This window comes from Columba livia, chromosome 6, assembly GCF_036013475.1.
Source record: "Columba livia isolate bColLiv1 breed racing homer chromosome 6, bColLiv1.pat.W.v2, whole genome shotgun sequence".
NCBI lineage: Eukaryota > Metazoa > Chordata > Aves > Columbiformes > Columbidae > Columba > Columba livia.
Window position 1 is genome coordinate 23,111,747 of NC_088607.1, and position 16,642 is coordinate 23,128,388.

The 16,642-nt window shown below is 39.5% G+C and overlaps 1 protein-coding gene across 5 annotated transcripts in view; it reads left to right on the top strand.

The window, feature by feature from the left end:
- VCL (vinculin) overlaps positions 1 to 16,013 on the top strand; it is a 54,962-nt gene extending 38,949 nt beyond the window's left edge. For 2 of the 5 annotated variants that reach the window (XM_065067567.1, XM_065067566.1), the window contains exons 12-22: positions 1,523 to 1,722; positions 2,223 to 2,351; positions 3,305 to 3,454; positions 4,021 to 4,129; positions 5,119 to 5,421; positions 5,995 to 6,119; positions 6,445 to 6,630; positions 9,494 to 9,700; positions 11,876 to 12,079; positions 12,709 to 12,813; positions 13,448 to 16,013. In XM_065067567.1, coding sequence (XP_064923639.1) covers positions 1,523 to 1,722; positions 2,223 to 2,351; positions 3,305 to 3,454; positions 4,021 to 4,129; positions 5,119 to 5,421; positions 5,995 to 6,119; positions 6,445 to 6,630; positions 9,494 to 9,700; positions 11,876 to 12,079; positions 12,709 to 12,813; positions 13,448 to 13,594 — 1,865 coding nt within the window. In that variant the 3' untranslated portion in view covers positions 13,595 to 16,013. Of the gene's footprint in view, positions 1 to 1,522; positions 1,723 to 2,222; positions 2,352 to 3,304; positions 3,455 to 4,020; positions 4,130 to 5,118; positions 5,422 to 5,994; positions 6,120 to 6,444; positions 6,631 to 9,493; positions 9,701 to 10,549; positions 10,779 to 11,875; positions 12,080 to 12,708; positions 12,814 to 13,447 lie in introns of those variants that run through there. The other 3 variants (XM_065067569.1, XM_065067568.1, XM_065067570.1) reach the window with 2 other exon arrangements.
- Positions 16,014 to 16,642: the final 629 nt, after the last annotated feature.

A 16,642-nucleotide genomic window follows, 5' to 3' on the forward strand; every position in this document is an offset into this window, starting at 1 on the left:
TTGCTGAAGGAACTGACGTTTCTCAGCACTGCATATATAGTACAGAATCAACTGCTGTAGTAATACAGACAATAGAAAATTATGTAGAGATGGAAGATGTTCCGTGTCCCATAACATTGATGTTTCCAGTTTAATGAAGAAAAATTCTAGTTGTAACATTGTTTTTGTTCATTTTTTTCATTTAAATGTCTTTCACTTGCACTAACCCTTGGCAGATTGCCTATGGGAAAGGTATATTAAGAACATAAATCAGATATGGGCTCTCTTCAGTCTGGACAGTGCTTCTGGTAAAACTTGGCATGGTATTTTCAGTGCTATGATAATGTGTTATTACTCTGCAATAGTAACAACCATGTCACAAGTACCTGGTTGTGTTTGCAGTTGTCCTAGGATAGTGCTTCAGCACAAACTGAATTTTGAAGTAACAAAGAACAACATGTATTTTATTTTATAAACATGTGAACCACTTCAGTGGTATTAGCTTCTACAAATATTTACATGCAATCATATTTTGAATTATTTTAGCCAAGCAATGGCTAAAGTAGTTGTAATTTGCAGATACAAACTAGGCAAGATGTATTGAAATACTAAACTGGAGTGCAAATTGTTCTTGCTCGGCTGCAGTTAACTTACGCAAAACAACAAGTAAAAAATACCTTGGCACAGTCCAGCAGGATCAGGCTTAATTACACTAATAAGCTTTCAAAAATGATGATGGCAGTGCTGAGTGATTCTTGGATAGTCAGGTCCTATGACAACTTCTAAGTAGTTTTGAACTTGATCATGAACTTGGATCACTTGTGTGTTAGCTCTGGCTTAAAAACTTCTTCAGCAGGTCTTCAAGGGACTTAAAATACAATTACATATTTTAAAAGAAGAATACTATTGTATTGAGGAGCATGTTCTTGTGAGAGAACAGGAAGCTTCTGTAAATAAATGAAATAAATCGTCCACACTAAAAATACATTGTTTTTACAGAAAAAATTTCCCCACACTGTGGAGGCCATGTAAGGATTTCTTCCCCCTCCCCATCCTGGACACTTGATACTTCTTACCCATGATTTCTGGAATCCTGGGGAGAGGGTGTTCTGCTTTTTTTGGCTTTGGTTTCTACTTGACTTTTCTCCCCCGCTTCCTTCTCATCTTCTAATGACTTCTAATAATGTGAAGATGAATTGCAGTACTTGGAATTTGCAGGTGCTTTCTACTGGAATCAACAGATGATTTCTGTAGGAATATCTGACAGCTTGTAATGTTTAACTTCTGTCAGGCCACCCTAGTTAAAAAGGATGCATCTCTAGCCAGAGTTGCTGCAATAAGCAAAAAGAAACTGAGTTGAATTCCTCTATGGGTTTGAACTGCAATTGTGTAATGATAAACTGCAGAAGATCCTTTCCACTGTCCAGAAAGGTGTTCTTGAAAACCCAAGAATTCTGAAATGTCACTTCATAGGTCATCTGTTTTTATGCTTTCTATTTTTCTTCCACTGTATGTTAATGCAATGTGACTTCTTCCCCTATAGGCCAGGCAGCAATTCGGGGTCTGGTCGCAGAAGGCCGTCGTTTAGCCAATGTCATGATGGGACCTTATCGTCAAGACCTGCTTGCCAAATGTGACCGTGTGGACCAGCTGGCTGCTCAGCTGGCTGACCTTGCAGCCAGAGGGGAGGGAGAGTCTCCTCAGGCCAGGGCAATTGCTGCTCAGCTCCAGGACTCGCTGAAGGTAAAAATCTGCTCTTGCGCAGTGAGATGCAAGGTATGCTGAAGTATTTGCACTTCTCTGATAAAGTGCTCGTGTGTGGAAGGTATCAATAAAAGCGAAAAGTGCAGCAAAATAAACCCTGTTTGTTTAGCTGAGAAGCTTAAAGCAAACTTTCTACAAAGTTTTTGATACCATGCCATAGGGATTAATTCCAAATGAACAATTTAGAAGTAAAAACGAAGTCTCATTTTAAAATAGTATGCTAGCATTGCAAATTTGAGGGGCAAGGTCTCAAATTGTACTATTCATAACTTCTGATGGTCCTTCAAGGAGTGGTATGTAAGCTTCTGCAATTTCAAATTATGTAAAAAGTGATTAATTTATCATGCTTTTAAGATAATTTTATCTTAATGGCTGCCATTGTAATGGGCTGTTTTTTTTAAAGAAGAGGTTTTATGGCTTTGCATCCCTACAAACTTAATATTTCTGTATTGTGTGCTAATGATTTTTCTTTTTTTAAGGATCTTAAAACACGGATGCAAGAGGCAATGACCCAAGAGGTTTCTGATATTTTTAGTGACACCACAACTCCTATTAAATTGCTAGCAGTAGCAGCCACTGCTCCTTCCGATGCTCCCAATAGAGAAGAGGCAAGTATACCCAGGTGGTCTTTTGCCTATGTGATGCTTCAGTTATTTTTAATTTTACCTGAATTGGCATTTTGAAAAATGAACCAGTATTTTTTTTCTCAGGTTTGTGATACATGCTTATTAATTCTGACAGCATAATGACAGTTGTGCAAATTTCTCTGGACTGTTTAAGATTGCAAATTTTGCTGCATGTGCCTGGAAACTTTAATGTCCTGACTTCGGTAAATGGCAAAGATTTCTCCCTGTGATGTTTGTACCATGTTGCCTTCAGCATGCTAAAAATTATTGTGCAAAAATCACTGATACACTAGTTAGTGGATTGTGTATCTCAACATTATATAACCTGATTAAAATAGTCAAAATTCATGCCAAGATTGATCAACAGATTTAACCTGTTCTCTTGTTGTATGTTTACTGGCTGCACGTGGAGTATCTAAAGCTCTGTGGCTGGCAGCTCTGTTTGCCTGGTTGATCTGAACGTGATCAAAATGATTCCCAAGGCCTTGGGGAATTCAGCTTTATGACAGGATAGATTTTTTTTTTTTCAGTCAAGTATTCTGTACCTTAGATAACTAGGTGTAAAACTCCATGTTTATATTCCAAATATAGTTACTTCTGGATTATAGGTTGGAAGATTAATGTTTAGGAGCTAAAATAGTCTTAAAACAGTATTTGTTACAGCAATAGTCATCAGGAACTGCTGTACTTAGTACCTCAAAGTGATAAACTGTGGCAGTATCCTTTGTTGCTCACATGAGTTAGTAAAGAAGAAAGTCCAGTAATGTAAAGATTAAAAAAAATGAAGCTTCAAAGCTTTTCTGTCCTGTTGCATCCTCTCAGGAAATAACTGTGAATGTTATGAAGGCGTCTCTGCTGTTTGATGCTTTGAAGAAATTATGTATTATTTAGGGAAGTTAGGCTTTTTTAATGTGTTTTTCTCTTCTGACAACTAGGTGTTTGAGGAAAGAGCAGCAAACTTTGAAAACCATGCTGCTAGACTGGGAGCTACAGCAGAAAAAGCAGCTGCAGTTGGAACTGCGAATAAAACTACTGTGGAGGGCATCCAAGCAACAGTGAAGTCAGCAAGGGAACTTACGCCACAGGTTTGCTCCCTGAGTCTCTGGGGGCTGTGAAAGGGCTGGGCATTACTGCTGTGGAATTTTCTTTATGCCTCTGCTATCAGAGAAAGATGTTAATACCAGCAAGGAATGTAGTGCTGACACTTAAAAGGGGAATGGCAAATATTTGTGTATATGATACCAAGTAGAACGAACTGATTAAATGACCTGTCTTACTCTTCAACTTTTGGACAAAAGTGTTAGTGACTTACCCTTGAAACAAAATTACTTTGAGGCTTAGTGAAATATGTGAGTGGAAAAAATGCTCTTTAATGAATGTACTACAGTGCTTTCAAGAAGTGTTTGTAAATGCTAAACACTTTTTGATATATAAGCATGTAACTGAAGTTCCAGAAAAAAGTATATGTGTTAACAAATTCCAGAAGCATTGTAAAGCTTCAAGTAGCTCGATGTTGAACTAGAATTCATGAGGTAGAATTCCAAATGAGCAGCTACATATCCTGCCCTGAAAAACAAATGTATTTCCAGGAATACGTATGATGTCTCTATATACTGATACTTCCATAATTTAAAATGTTTTCCATTGGCAGGTAGTATCAGCTGCTCGTATCCTTCTGAGAAATCCTGGAAATCAAGCTGCTTATGAACATTTTGAGACAATGAAAAACCAATGGATTGATAACGTAGAAAAAATGACAGGTAAAGTAGGAACTCTGGTTAAAGACTATACTTGTGGCTAACTAGCTGGTATAGAATTTTTCCCCTTTTTGTTTGGATTGATGAAATATGTAAGAGTAGTGACTCATTAAAAATAAGAGAAGTGGGAATGTGCTTTCTGATGCTAGAAATAGGTATATGTTATAGCATAAGCAAAATACTTTGCTTCATAGTTTTTAATTTTGAGCTGCAGGGGAGCAAATTTGGCTTATTTCTTCTATAGGAAAACCAGAATACCAGTAGTTTTTATTGTGATTGCTATTCTAGCAATGAATTGCTGTAGAAACTTCAGTTTGTTTGGTGTTTTTTTTTTTTTTTCCACATAATCTTGTCATATTAAATGAGGGCACATAATTAAGTGAGGGCAAGAAAACATGTTTAAAATGATATAACAGCTTGATGAATGCAGTGATTAGAACAGAAGCTACTGATCTGGTGAACCTTGCTGAGACACTTAAATGCTTCAGTCTTTCCAAACTGCAGATGTTTTGCACTGGTCTGCCCATCTCCTGACTGTGTTCTACCTCCTTCTCCATCCCCATAGTTAAACTGTGGGTGCTTGAAATCTTACTGCCTTGTCACTATATATTATCCTTAAGTAAAAGTATAGCCAGAGGGATATTTCCTTTTGAATGAATGGGGGAGGTACAAAAAGTACTGAATATGCTTGAAGAAATCTGGTGGGAGGAAATCTGCTGCTTATACTGCGTTAGCCAGTTCTTGATTCAGGCAACATTCCACAGTAGCTGAATAAGAGCTTGGGATGCCATTAGTGGGAGGAAGCCTGACCATGGTTACTGTGATAGAGGTACCACATAATCAGAAAGTAAAACTGCAGTAATACATTTGCTCTGATTTCTGTGCTCCTCCAGTTTGGAAATATTTTTCTGGTTTTGAACAATCTCTGGAATACTGAACATCCCTTTTCACAGATGAAACTAGAATACTAATGTGTTTAACTTTTATTGTAGGGCTGGTGGATGAAGCCATTGATACTAAATCTCTGTTGGATGCATCAGAAGAGGCTATTAAGAAAGATCTTGATAAATGTAAAGTTGCAATGGCCAATATGCAACCTCAGATGCTGGTAGCTGGTGCCACCAGCATTGCTAGACGAGCAAACCGCATCCTACTAGTAGCAAAACGGGAGGTTGAAAATTCAGAAGACCCTAAATTCCGTGAGGCTGTTAAAGTAGCCTCTGATGAGCTGAGCAAAACCATATCACCAATGGTAATGGATGCTAAGGCTGTGGCAGGAAACATTTCCGATCCTGGTAAGAATTCAGTCAGCTGATTTCAAATATAATTTTGACTGGCTGAAGATGATGTGAAGTAGTGCTTATTTGGACTTGTACAGCTGTGTAGCCCCCTTCATGCAAGTTTTGTGTACACTTAAATGCCAGAATGGTACATCAAGGTCATACCACTAAATGCTAAATCCTGCTCTTCTAAAATACAATCAAAGACCTTTGGGATATTCAAGGGAAAAGGATTCAGCATTCTGGTTTATTTAATGATTTCATAATTTATAGAAGATGTATTTGTCACTAGGTATCAGTAGTACTACTTTATATGAGAAAATATAACCTAATTTCTTTTATTCTGAAAGTTATTCTGGGCTCTACTTCGACTATTTGTAGTGACTGTTATTCAACCCAGGCTTTATTTTATGCATGTTGCATATGATAGTAAATCCAATGTAAACATTTTAGTTGTTTTTAAACCTTTTTTTTTTCATAGATATGTGTACTTGGCTCACAGTATGCTACAGAAGTGGTTTTTGGCGTAGTGTTGCAGTTCTAAATATTACAGAGTGCTGTTAAACTGGTAATGGAATTTTTGTTCAGGTTTGCAGAAGAGTTTCTTGGATTCTGGATACAGAATTCTGGGAGCTGTGGCCAAAGTTAGAGAAGCCTTCCAGCCTCAGGAACCGGACTTTCCCCCTCCTCCTCCTGACCTTGAGCAGCTTCATGTAAGTGCAGCATAGTTTGTAATACAATACACAGTTGTCACAGACAATGTGTGGATTGCACACTAAAATTACTTGAGTATATTTTTATTCCTTAGAAAAAAAATGCACTGTCTAGCCAGCCATGCATACGAGCACTTTTAAGTCTAAAAAATACCAGTGCAGCTTTCAAAATAAGAGATTAAAATGTGCTTTTTCTTCTAACATGGAGCACTTGAAAAACGGGAAAAAGGCACAAGCTTATGCAGTTATGTCTTGCCGTGACACCATCCTTCACCCAATCCGTGTACTACTTCATTGCACTGAAAAAGGTTTTTCCCTTTCTTAGCTGACTGATGAGCTTGCTCCTCCAAAACCACCACTTCCAGAAGGTGAGGTTCCCCCACCCAGACCTCCGCCACCTGAAGAAAAGGATGAAGAGTTCCCAGAGCAGAAAGCAGGAGAAGCTATTAATCAGCCAATGATGATGGCTGCTAGGCAGTTGCATGATGAAGCCCGGAAATGGTCTAGCAAGGTAAGAAGTTGTTTTATATGTTTTGTGCTAAAAGGACAAAAAAAAAAGGTTTTTAGGATCAGTGTATTTGGTCCAAAGTCAGTTGCCTCAATGAGAGAATAATCTTTTATAGACCAAATAGTAAAAACACTGCCGTAGGAGGAATTAGGAACCTTTTCAAGTTCGGACTGAACTAGAATCAACCATTTGAATACTCAGAATTGCCAGAATGCTTTATTAACATACATCTGTGAACACAAGTGTGACTTGTATGCTAAGCTGTTTGTGAGCTTTGATGCTACTATTGCCTAGAGAACCACTAATACTTATGCCTTTTCCAGGCTGACAAGCTGATTGCTTTATTTGACTGTGGAAAGTCTGTATGGATGTTGCAGACACCAGCTGCAGGAATTATGAGCTGGTTTGTCTTAATTATGGAAGGAGCTGCAAGTTACTTTGCAGTTAATCCAGTGCATTTATGATTGGAAAAGTGACCATATATAGATGGCCTGGTCTCATTCTTTTTGTAGTGAGTTACACTCTCTATTATGGCCAAAAGCCTTCATTTCTGCACCATTTCAGTGCTATGATGAAGCAGTGTGAACTCCTCAGTCTTATAACTGCCAATGTAACTTTTTTGCTTACCCCCCACCCCGAGAACTACATTTTTCCTCTGGCAGTAACTGAGTAAACTTCTGAGATTTAGGCTTCTGCAGGTATAAATTGAAGATCAGAGTGTGGCTTTTAAAATCTGCACTTTTTCTCTGCCAAATTAAATGGTCACTGAGAAGATAAACTTGAACAGCTTACAGAATCAGTTTCAGTGCTTTGTGCTTAGGGGATACCTGCTTTGGAAGTACAGATAACATCCTAAAGTCATCTTGCAAATCTGTTTGAGTGTCTCTTCCATAAAGTGAAAAAGCTCTATTTCCCCCCCCATACTTCTGGACATAACCAATACAGTTTTACATTGTGAGAGAGATAGTACTGGCACGTAGCAGTCATCTCAGAAGGTAGTTTTGAGGCAAAAAACCCCTTAATTTCAGCTTCCTACAAGTGTTTTGATGTTTGAATCCCCAAATGAGCAACTTACCAATACACAGTAGGCAATAAAATGCTTTTACTATATAGGTACTAAATTACATTCTAAATTAAATAGTGCAACTGTTAAAATATTTGTTTATCAAAGTCAAGCTTACTGCATTTAGATTATCAAACACTATTTTCATTGCTGTTTCTGGAGTTTGAGACCAGCAAACCAGTAAGTTAGCCTAGCACTTGTCCTTCTAATTATTTTTAGTAGTCTGTTTTAGCAATAGAGTGCAGTTATTCTGCCAGTATGTTTTGGGGGAAGAAGTTTTTTAAAACCACTTTTGTAGCCTCTGAAGTCACCTACTGGGTGTAAGAGGGATTGATGGACAGTGCTAGTGAGGAATATGGGTTAGAGATGGAAAGACAAGTACAACGTCTTACTCGTATTAAGTCATGGTAGACTGTGGGTCAGCTCTCTTCTGCTTTTTTGCCCAGTTACATTGATCTACTGGTACTTTACCATGTGTTATGCTTATAGGAGGGATGGCAAGTACTTAATCTCTAAGAACTTTTGGTAACGTTCTTCATTCTCCCAAGATTTAAAATAATTTTGTTTTTTCTCCTTTACAAAAACTCTTCTTCAGTGGGTTGATTCTGGCCTTTTATGTACTCCATTTTTCTCATGGAGCACAAACAAAACATGCTATTGCTTTAGCTTTCCTGGATTTCCCCCCTCATTTGAATACATCAGAGAATGAGGGATATTTGGGAATTTTTCATTAGATTAAGACTTAAATAGATGCTGTTTATGAAGATGAGTTGATTTGGCATTATATAAAAGTTACAACTTCCTTCTAAAACTTCTGTGTGTTTTTGTTGGTGTAGATGTTTTTCTATAAAAGGCCCCATCTAAGCAAAACAGTTGAAAATGCATAGTTTTTGGTAAGGGTAGTTTGGCTTTTATCATGCTTGGCTTTAGTCAAAGAAATAATAAACTTACAGAATGTTTTTGTATTGAAATGCTGCTGTATCCTAAGTGCCTGTATTGTTGTACCAGTTACCTCTTCCTTGTGATCTGCCCTAACACAATATATTTGCTTGAATCCTCTTTTTTTTTTAGGGTAGTGGATACAACATGTTGTGGCAAAACAGTATCATATTTCATAATCCTCTTATTCTACTAATTCTTTTTCAGTGTTTTTTTTTAAGAACTGTAATGTTCTCAGCATTCATAACATTCAGTATCGCCTCTTTTCATAACCTGATTTTGTTCTTTTTCATGTTATGTGGTACGTCAATATTCACTTCTACAGTGTCCTTTACCCCACCTTTTTTTACCCTGTACAGCAAGCAGTGTCAATGGTATTTCTGTGAACCTGCTGCTATCTCTTTCCACCACATACATATGAACGGGCTTCCATACAAAGCTTTCCTCCTGCACAAATACCATGGTCATCAGCTGCTGTACCTGTTTCTATGCAGTCAAAATGGCTTTCATCTAAACAGAAAATCCATTCATTTCACTGTTGTCTTGCCAGAAAAATGTTGTTCTGCAAGTCAGTCTCTGTAGAAGCTGTATATGCTCTGATGAAAAATGTTTCTGCATCTCTGAGTTGTAACTTCTTAATATTTTTGGTAACTTTGGTTCACAGGTGAAATGTTTGTTTCCTTCCGCTCATCATGTATTCCTTCCCCTGCTCCCTCTGACCTGATCCTAGAGTTGTCTTGTCCAGATTCTGAGAGACCAAGAGGAGGTTTTGGTCACTAAAGCAGCTCAGTTCATGCTCTTTTACCAAGTTCTGCTTCTCGTACTAACTGTCCCGTTTCTCCACCCTTGCTGCCACCTGCAAAGCCTGATGTGACTGTGATTAATGAAGCGGCTGAGTCTGTAGATATAGATGATGAGGATGATGCAGATGTTGAATTCACTCTCCCCTCTGACACTGAAGATGATTACGAGCCTGAGCTGCTGTTAATGCCAACCAATCAGCCTGTTAACCAGCCCATTCTGGCTGCTGCTCAGTCTCTACATCGGGAAGCAACCAAGTGGTCTAGTAAGGTACTCCTGAGTCTCCCCGGGGACTGATCCGTGTGCATCCAGCCATTTGGAACGCTGACACATTTGCATCACTCTTGATCCCTGCTGGGCCCCACCATTCTGAATGAATAAGTGTGTCTGCACTTCATTTTAAGGACTGAGAGTGGCTTCACAAGTTTGCTAGATATGTTTGTCAGTGCTGGATTGAAGCTTGATTTGGGTCACTTATTAATATGTAAAGGTTTCCTCTGCCTTTGCATCTGCCTGTTCTTTGTTATGGCAGTTTCCAAACTGTAGTAGGGGTTGTCTTCCCTCCCCGCGTTCTTTTTTCTGTTCATTTGGGCTACCTGGAAAGCCATCATTAATGGTTTCTTAATGACTTCCAGATACAGCAGAGCATACAGCATTCAACAAGTCATTTAATGTGTGTATTGTGCTTTGCCTCCATTGCTGCCATCAGAACACCTTCCAACGAGGAATGGCTTTGTGTGGCAGAGTTTATCCAAGAGGACTGACTGTTGCTGGCTTGCACTTGGCCGTGTTGCAAATGCTGGGCTTGAGAGAATTCTTTGAGGAAGCTGCACTGAATGCTGTTAGCTGCTGAGTTGAGATTGTGCTTACATGAAACAGTGGAAATCTAACCTGAGGGTCAGACACTCACAAGTAGCCTGTCTCTTCTGTCTAAACACAAATGTTTGCAAGACTGGTCACTTTTTATAGCATGCTGCGAAAATCAAGGTTGGTGACCCATAACAAACAAAGGCTAGGGGGGCGTGTGTATGTATATGTGTGTGTATATATATTTACATAGATAGATGCACTACATTATTTTAATAAAAAGGGCTTTAAAAATGTTCTTGTCCTTTTCAGATTCTGATGCTTGGATAACTTGTTAGAGAGCTTCGTAAATGACACTGGTCCTAATTTCTTGATCCTCCTACGTGAAAACATGGAAAAGCTTTGTGTTATGTCATTTGCATCCTAACTGGTTATACTAGCAAACTGTTTAGCTATTAGGTCACGGTAACAAGTAGTTAAGCTTTTTGTGTCACCTGTATCTGTAAAGTATCTTGGGATATCTTCTTGAATTCGCTGATAGTGAGTCATGGAAGTTTGTGCACAGGGACTGAGATCACATGTGCTGAGTTTGGTTCTGCTGTGTACTCTTTGCTCCAAACTTTATTGGTCATTAATTGTGGAATTATACTGAGGAAAGACTGTGCTAATACTTAAACTCACTCTGCTAATATGTCATCCACACAAGAGGAATGCTTCATGGCATCAATAGTTCACTTCTAACAACTTTCTACAGAGGTGACTCTAAATATACTAACAGACTAACAACCGATCATCTAGGTCTGCTTTTTCTTGCACTAGGTTTCTCTCGGGAACAGTATCTAAGAAATGGTTTTGCCTGGTCATACTTAATTCGCATGTTTCAAATATTTCTCAGAAGTATTTCTGTGACTGTAATTTTGATGGACTTAATAAAAGAAATATGGATTTTGATGTAAGAAATATCACTAGATTATCTTTTGAACTATTGAGTTCTTATCTGTTGGAAGCTTCATCTGTAAGGGAAAGATTTTGTCACAAAAGAAGATTTATTTTCAAGGAATAACTTTTTTTAAAAAAAGGTAATAGTTGCATCTCATTTCCACGTTACCAGTGACAAAAGTTTTATGTCACGGATTCTCTTTCGTTTATCCTTTAGCAGCATAGCTGATGCTTTAACAACTTCAGATGCCACTGAAAATTTTATGCTCATCTGTTACGACTACACCATTTAACTTAATCAGTGCTATTTGGTTTAACAAGCTATTTAGCACACTTTTTTAAATTTAAAAAAGGCCTTTTTTGGGGAAATCTGGAATTTCAAATGCTAATAACATGTTTTATCTTAACCTAGCCAGCAGAGCAGTAACTCTCATTCCATGGACAAACTAACATTTTTCTTTACCACTTCTTTTCCAGTTTTGAAGTAAACTTTTTTCCTGAGTGTTAGGAAGAAAAATGTCAGAAACATACAATTAGTACAGATCTTCCCTGTTCCTTGAAGAAACCTCTTCTGTGTTCACAAATGGTTCTTCCATCCTTCTTAAAAGGGTTGCTACCAAAATGTAGACTGCTGTTCAGTCGTGGCTTCTGTGAAGCTTCTGTCCTGGCACGAACACTAACTCATGTTGTTCTCTTCAGGGTAATGACATCATTGCTGCTGCTAAACGAATGGCACTGCTAATGGCGGAGATGTCGCGCCTGGTGAGAGGAGGCAGTGGAAACAAGCGTGCCCTTATTCAGTGTGCAAAGGATATTGCTAAGGCATCAGATGAGGTCACTCGGTTAGCCAAAGAGGTGGCGAAGCAGTGCACTGACAAGCGCATCAGAACAAACCTCTTGCAGGTAATGACTTCCTCTGTAAATTACTCAAATACTTTTTTTTTTTTCTCTATTCCTCTCTTAGTGTGAGTACAGAGTTGTGGCAGTAAATCATGTGCATCTTTCTTTGGCTTGTAAAGCTTTGTCAAGTTCTAGGTCTGCTTTTAGATCCTATGGTCATACACATTCTGTAAAGTCTGGCTTTGTTTACAGATGAGTGGAAGGTGGAAGTGTCCAAAGTGGTTTTAAAAAATACTGTGCTGTGAACACAGTCCTGCCCTAAGCCTGCTTTGTTTTGTGTTTCATCTACTCATTCCTTTGTGTTGAAGAAGAGTAGTGGAAATATAACACTTCTAGTTTTTCAGTCTCGGCCAAATATACATCATCGCATTCCTAACTGAGCAGACCCTTGAGAAATACCCAGAGGAACGGAAAAATTTTGGCTCCATCCCAAAAATTCCCAAAGCAAGTAAAATAAGATTTAGGTATCCTACCAGTATTTGTTAAAAAGTTGTGATGGTTGTAAGATTCCTTCTATGCTTATTCCTTATGTAATAGTAAAACAAAATCTAATAACTTACCTGGAAATATAATAGATAATGGATTTGTTCTGTTTACAATGTGAAGTGTTTTATTTAATCCCTGTTCCTCAGGTCTGTGAGCGAATCCCAACCATCAGCACACAACTGAAAATTCTTTCCACTGTCAAAGCCACCATGCTGGGCAGAACTAATATCAGTGATGAAGAGTCAGAACAGGTAAGAGGTGTAAAAATTGCTGGTAGCGTGGCATTGTTGAGCAGTTTTATGTGGAAAAGTATACAACGTGCAATATCGGCGGTGTTCAGGGCACTCGGCATTTGGAGCGCACCTCAGCGGCCATGTGGCACAGCGGTAGCCTGGCAGGTTGGTCCCGGCTCAAGAGCTGCCGTGTGAGGAGCGCAGCCGCTCCCGAGCGCGGCGCCGCCCCGGTTCCCACGGTCTGGCCCCGGCTGGGAGCTCCGCACCGAGCGGCGCGGGCTGCCGGCAGCGCCCTCTGCTGGCGCGGGGGAGCGTTGTCCCGCAGCCCCCGGGGCTGGGCCGGCAGCGCGGGTGCCGGGGTCCCCAGGGCTCCGTTCCTGTGGGAACCCCGCGGCTCGGGCTGCCCGGAGGTAGCTCTGCTCGGAGACACGCAGCTGTCCTCCAGAGTCTGCACAAATATACGGTGGGAGGTGGGAGAGGCTTGCTGGGAGTCAGCATAACGCTCGTTTCCACTGGCGAGCTGTTTCATTTAAGTGAGCAATCGCCTGCCTTAACGCTTGCACTGGGACTCCTCACGCACAGTGGGCTTCCATGCTACTGTCCTGAGTGTGGTATTTACTAATACATTGGAAATGTTTCATTTTCTTGACAGGCAACTGAGATGTTGGTTCATAATGCCCAGAATCTCATGCAGTCTGTGAAGGAAACTGTGAGGGAAGCTGAAGCAGCATCCATTAAAATAAGAACAGATGCTGGATTCACTCTTCGCTGGGTCAGAAAGACCCCATGGTATCAGTAAACACTTTCCATGTTAAGTATTCTGTAACATAAAATGCCTTTTTTTGGAAACAGAAAAGATATATCAACAGCAAAATGTGCAGTTTACATGAGTTGAAGATTAGCGTATGCTAATGCCCCATTCTAAGGGCATGAATTATAAAACAATGCATTTCAAATGTCTTCAGAACACATTTGGTATCAAACACCTCAAAATTGCTTCCAACAGTTGATAGTTCTTATATTTTTTTTCTTTTGAAAATTCTCTTCATGAATTCTGTACTCCCAGAAGCACATTTCATTTTATGCACTGTATGTTCCAGTAGTTTCCATGTCATGACATAAAACATGGACCTCACTTTAAGCTAGTGTTGAAAGTCTAGGACACTATGGATTACTTGGCAGTTTTTTAGGGACAATCATTGATGTAGAGACATTCAACTCTTCAACAGGAGTTCAGCTGGCTGTTCTTAAACCATGCAGAAATGATGGAAGGTCTGGGGTTTTTAATTAAAATCAGGGGGCAACAGAACTGTTGTAAATTGAAGATGAAAATTCCACGTCCAAAATTCTTTTTCTTTTTGCCTGGCAATAGTACTGCAACAAAAACTGGAGCTGTCTTTGAGAGCCTGGAGGTAGGCGTTCCAGACCTTGTGTACTGTACTGAAATGCTTTGCAGTGCATGTTAGGGGCACATTGCCGAAGGCTTGAGCCTCAGCAGCTGGAGACCTTCAATCACGGAACTCTTTCCTTGCTCAACTCAGTAACGTATTGAGCTGAAAAATCCTGGTTCTCTTCAGCTGGCTGCATGTCCAGGACCAGAAAATGCCACATGCTGGCTCTTTCCTTTTGAAAACAAGATGAGCACATGCAATTATTCTTTTTTTTTCCTTTTCTTGCCCTCTAGTGTCATTCCAGCCACTCAAGGTGGAAATTAAAAGATGAAGACATCAAATTTTAAAAGACCTCATGTCTCACTGCCCTTCTTTCCAACAATGCATAAGCTTTTTGAACCCTTTTTCAGTAGTCTGGCTACCAGCAAATGGTGCTTCCTAATGCTGAATTAATTAGGATATTTTTACTGGTTTTGACATTGTGAGTTTGGAGGCTCAAAATCTTTTTTTTCAAGTTCTAATACTGAATTGAACCAACTGTATCTTTTAAAAAACAGACAAAACAAACAACGAAGTCACAACAATAACCCACAAAATCCCCCCAACCCTATTACCAAAATAGTCTTGGGATACTTTTATCCTTCCATAGTTGAACATGCCTTATATATATATATGTACACATTCATTTAATTACTCCATAGTATCTTTTGGCATAAAGGAGAAGGATTGTTTTAGAATGAGTCTCTGCTCACGGGCAAGGAACACTTGCACACTTCTGCCCGGATCAGCACTGACCTCAAGATGCCCTCCTAATTTGCTGAGAATTGTTGCACAATTAAGCCACCTTTAGTATAAGTGCCCTTGTGGAAAAACTGCTCAGTCTTAACAGCTCAAAGAGACACACAGCGTGGTCAGCTGCCCTTGACCTGTCGCGGTCAGCTGTCCTTTACCTGTCTGCAACAGTTACTCCACAGCTGGACTTTCTCCCCTCCACCCTCCGCCCTTCATTGCACTGTTATCTAAAAAGGGAAGTTAAACCGATTGTACATCTGCCTCAAACTGACCTTGGCAAGAGCAAGCACGCCTTTGTCTTTAATTCACTCCTGGTGTCTGGGTATTGCAAAATACGTGGTACTTCAGATCTCTCCGTAGTGCTCTCTTCCTGCAATTTACCTGCAACAGGAAGAGGAAGGAAGGGGTGCCAGAGCCTTAACCTGAATGTCTTGCATTTGATTGGTTTATACCAGATTTTTAACATAATTGTATTGTAGTAATTTCTATTTAATAGTAAATAACACTGAATAGGTAGGGGTTATTTCTAAGGGATTTTCCAAATAGTCTTCCTGTATTACTTTTCAGTGCTCCTCACATTTCCTCTCCCCCACCCCCCTTCAGGCTTCTCTGTGAGGTGTTTTGTTGTTTTTTAGCATCACTGTTTAGTTGCTTGACTGATATTAATGCAATATTACTAATGCCTTTAATACATAATTGTTTATGCCAAAGATCACTTTTTGTTCATTGAGGAATGTTTGCAGGGAAGTTACGAATCATGGTTGCCTTTGATACTCTTCCAGAATGTTTGCTATAAGTTCTCGAACTGTTTTGTAGAAGCTGAGATACTTGTCCACCTTATGCAATTACTGCTTTTTTGAACACTATTGGTCTACAGACCGAAAATGCAGTGAAAATTTGAAAAAGACCATGAATGTCACTTAAAAATGTTTTACCACTATAAAACTTTGTTTATAAGCCAAAATGTATTGTATAGTCTAATGTTTTCAGCCTTTCTTTGGTTCTGTGAAAACAATAAAAATGCATTTGTACAAATGTCAGCTTGTGATTATTAATGATAACGGAGCAGTGGATAACACTGCGACAAGAAGAGCAAAAAGCTAAAGCAGCGGAAATACTTAAGTGAAAGAACAGTCGTTTTTACATATTCTGAACATGAAAAAAGAGCAAAGTTCCTCTAACAGGAGAAGATTAAAGCAAGTTTTTTCTGTCTTTTGTGCCCATAAATCTAGTCATTAAAGAACTTACTGGAAGCTGTGGTCCAGTGGGGGAAAACCGGGAGCTTTTCCAGAGACCTGATGGTCATCTGTTCTGATAGCACCATGCAAGGTGCTGGAAACTTGAAATAGGATTTGCCTGGATTACATGGTGTGTCAGTAATGGTGTCAGTTCTGAAATCTTGCAGCGTTTCCAGGGTGCGACAGCAGACAGTAGCACCAGCTACTCAGACTTCAGCTTGGGACGTTATCAGTTACAGCTGAAAACGAGACCTTGTAAAATTACCATAACTGAAAGATGCTGTTTGCTGACATGGAGCGGAACTGGAGGGTGAGTCATGACTTGATGGATGTTTCTCCAGTTGAAAAAGGTACACTAGAAGCTTGGTAGCTTTTAGTAGGCATTGTTGTGTCTACACAAACACAGGGCTTTCCTGCAGGTGCTGG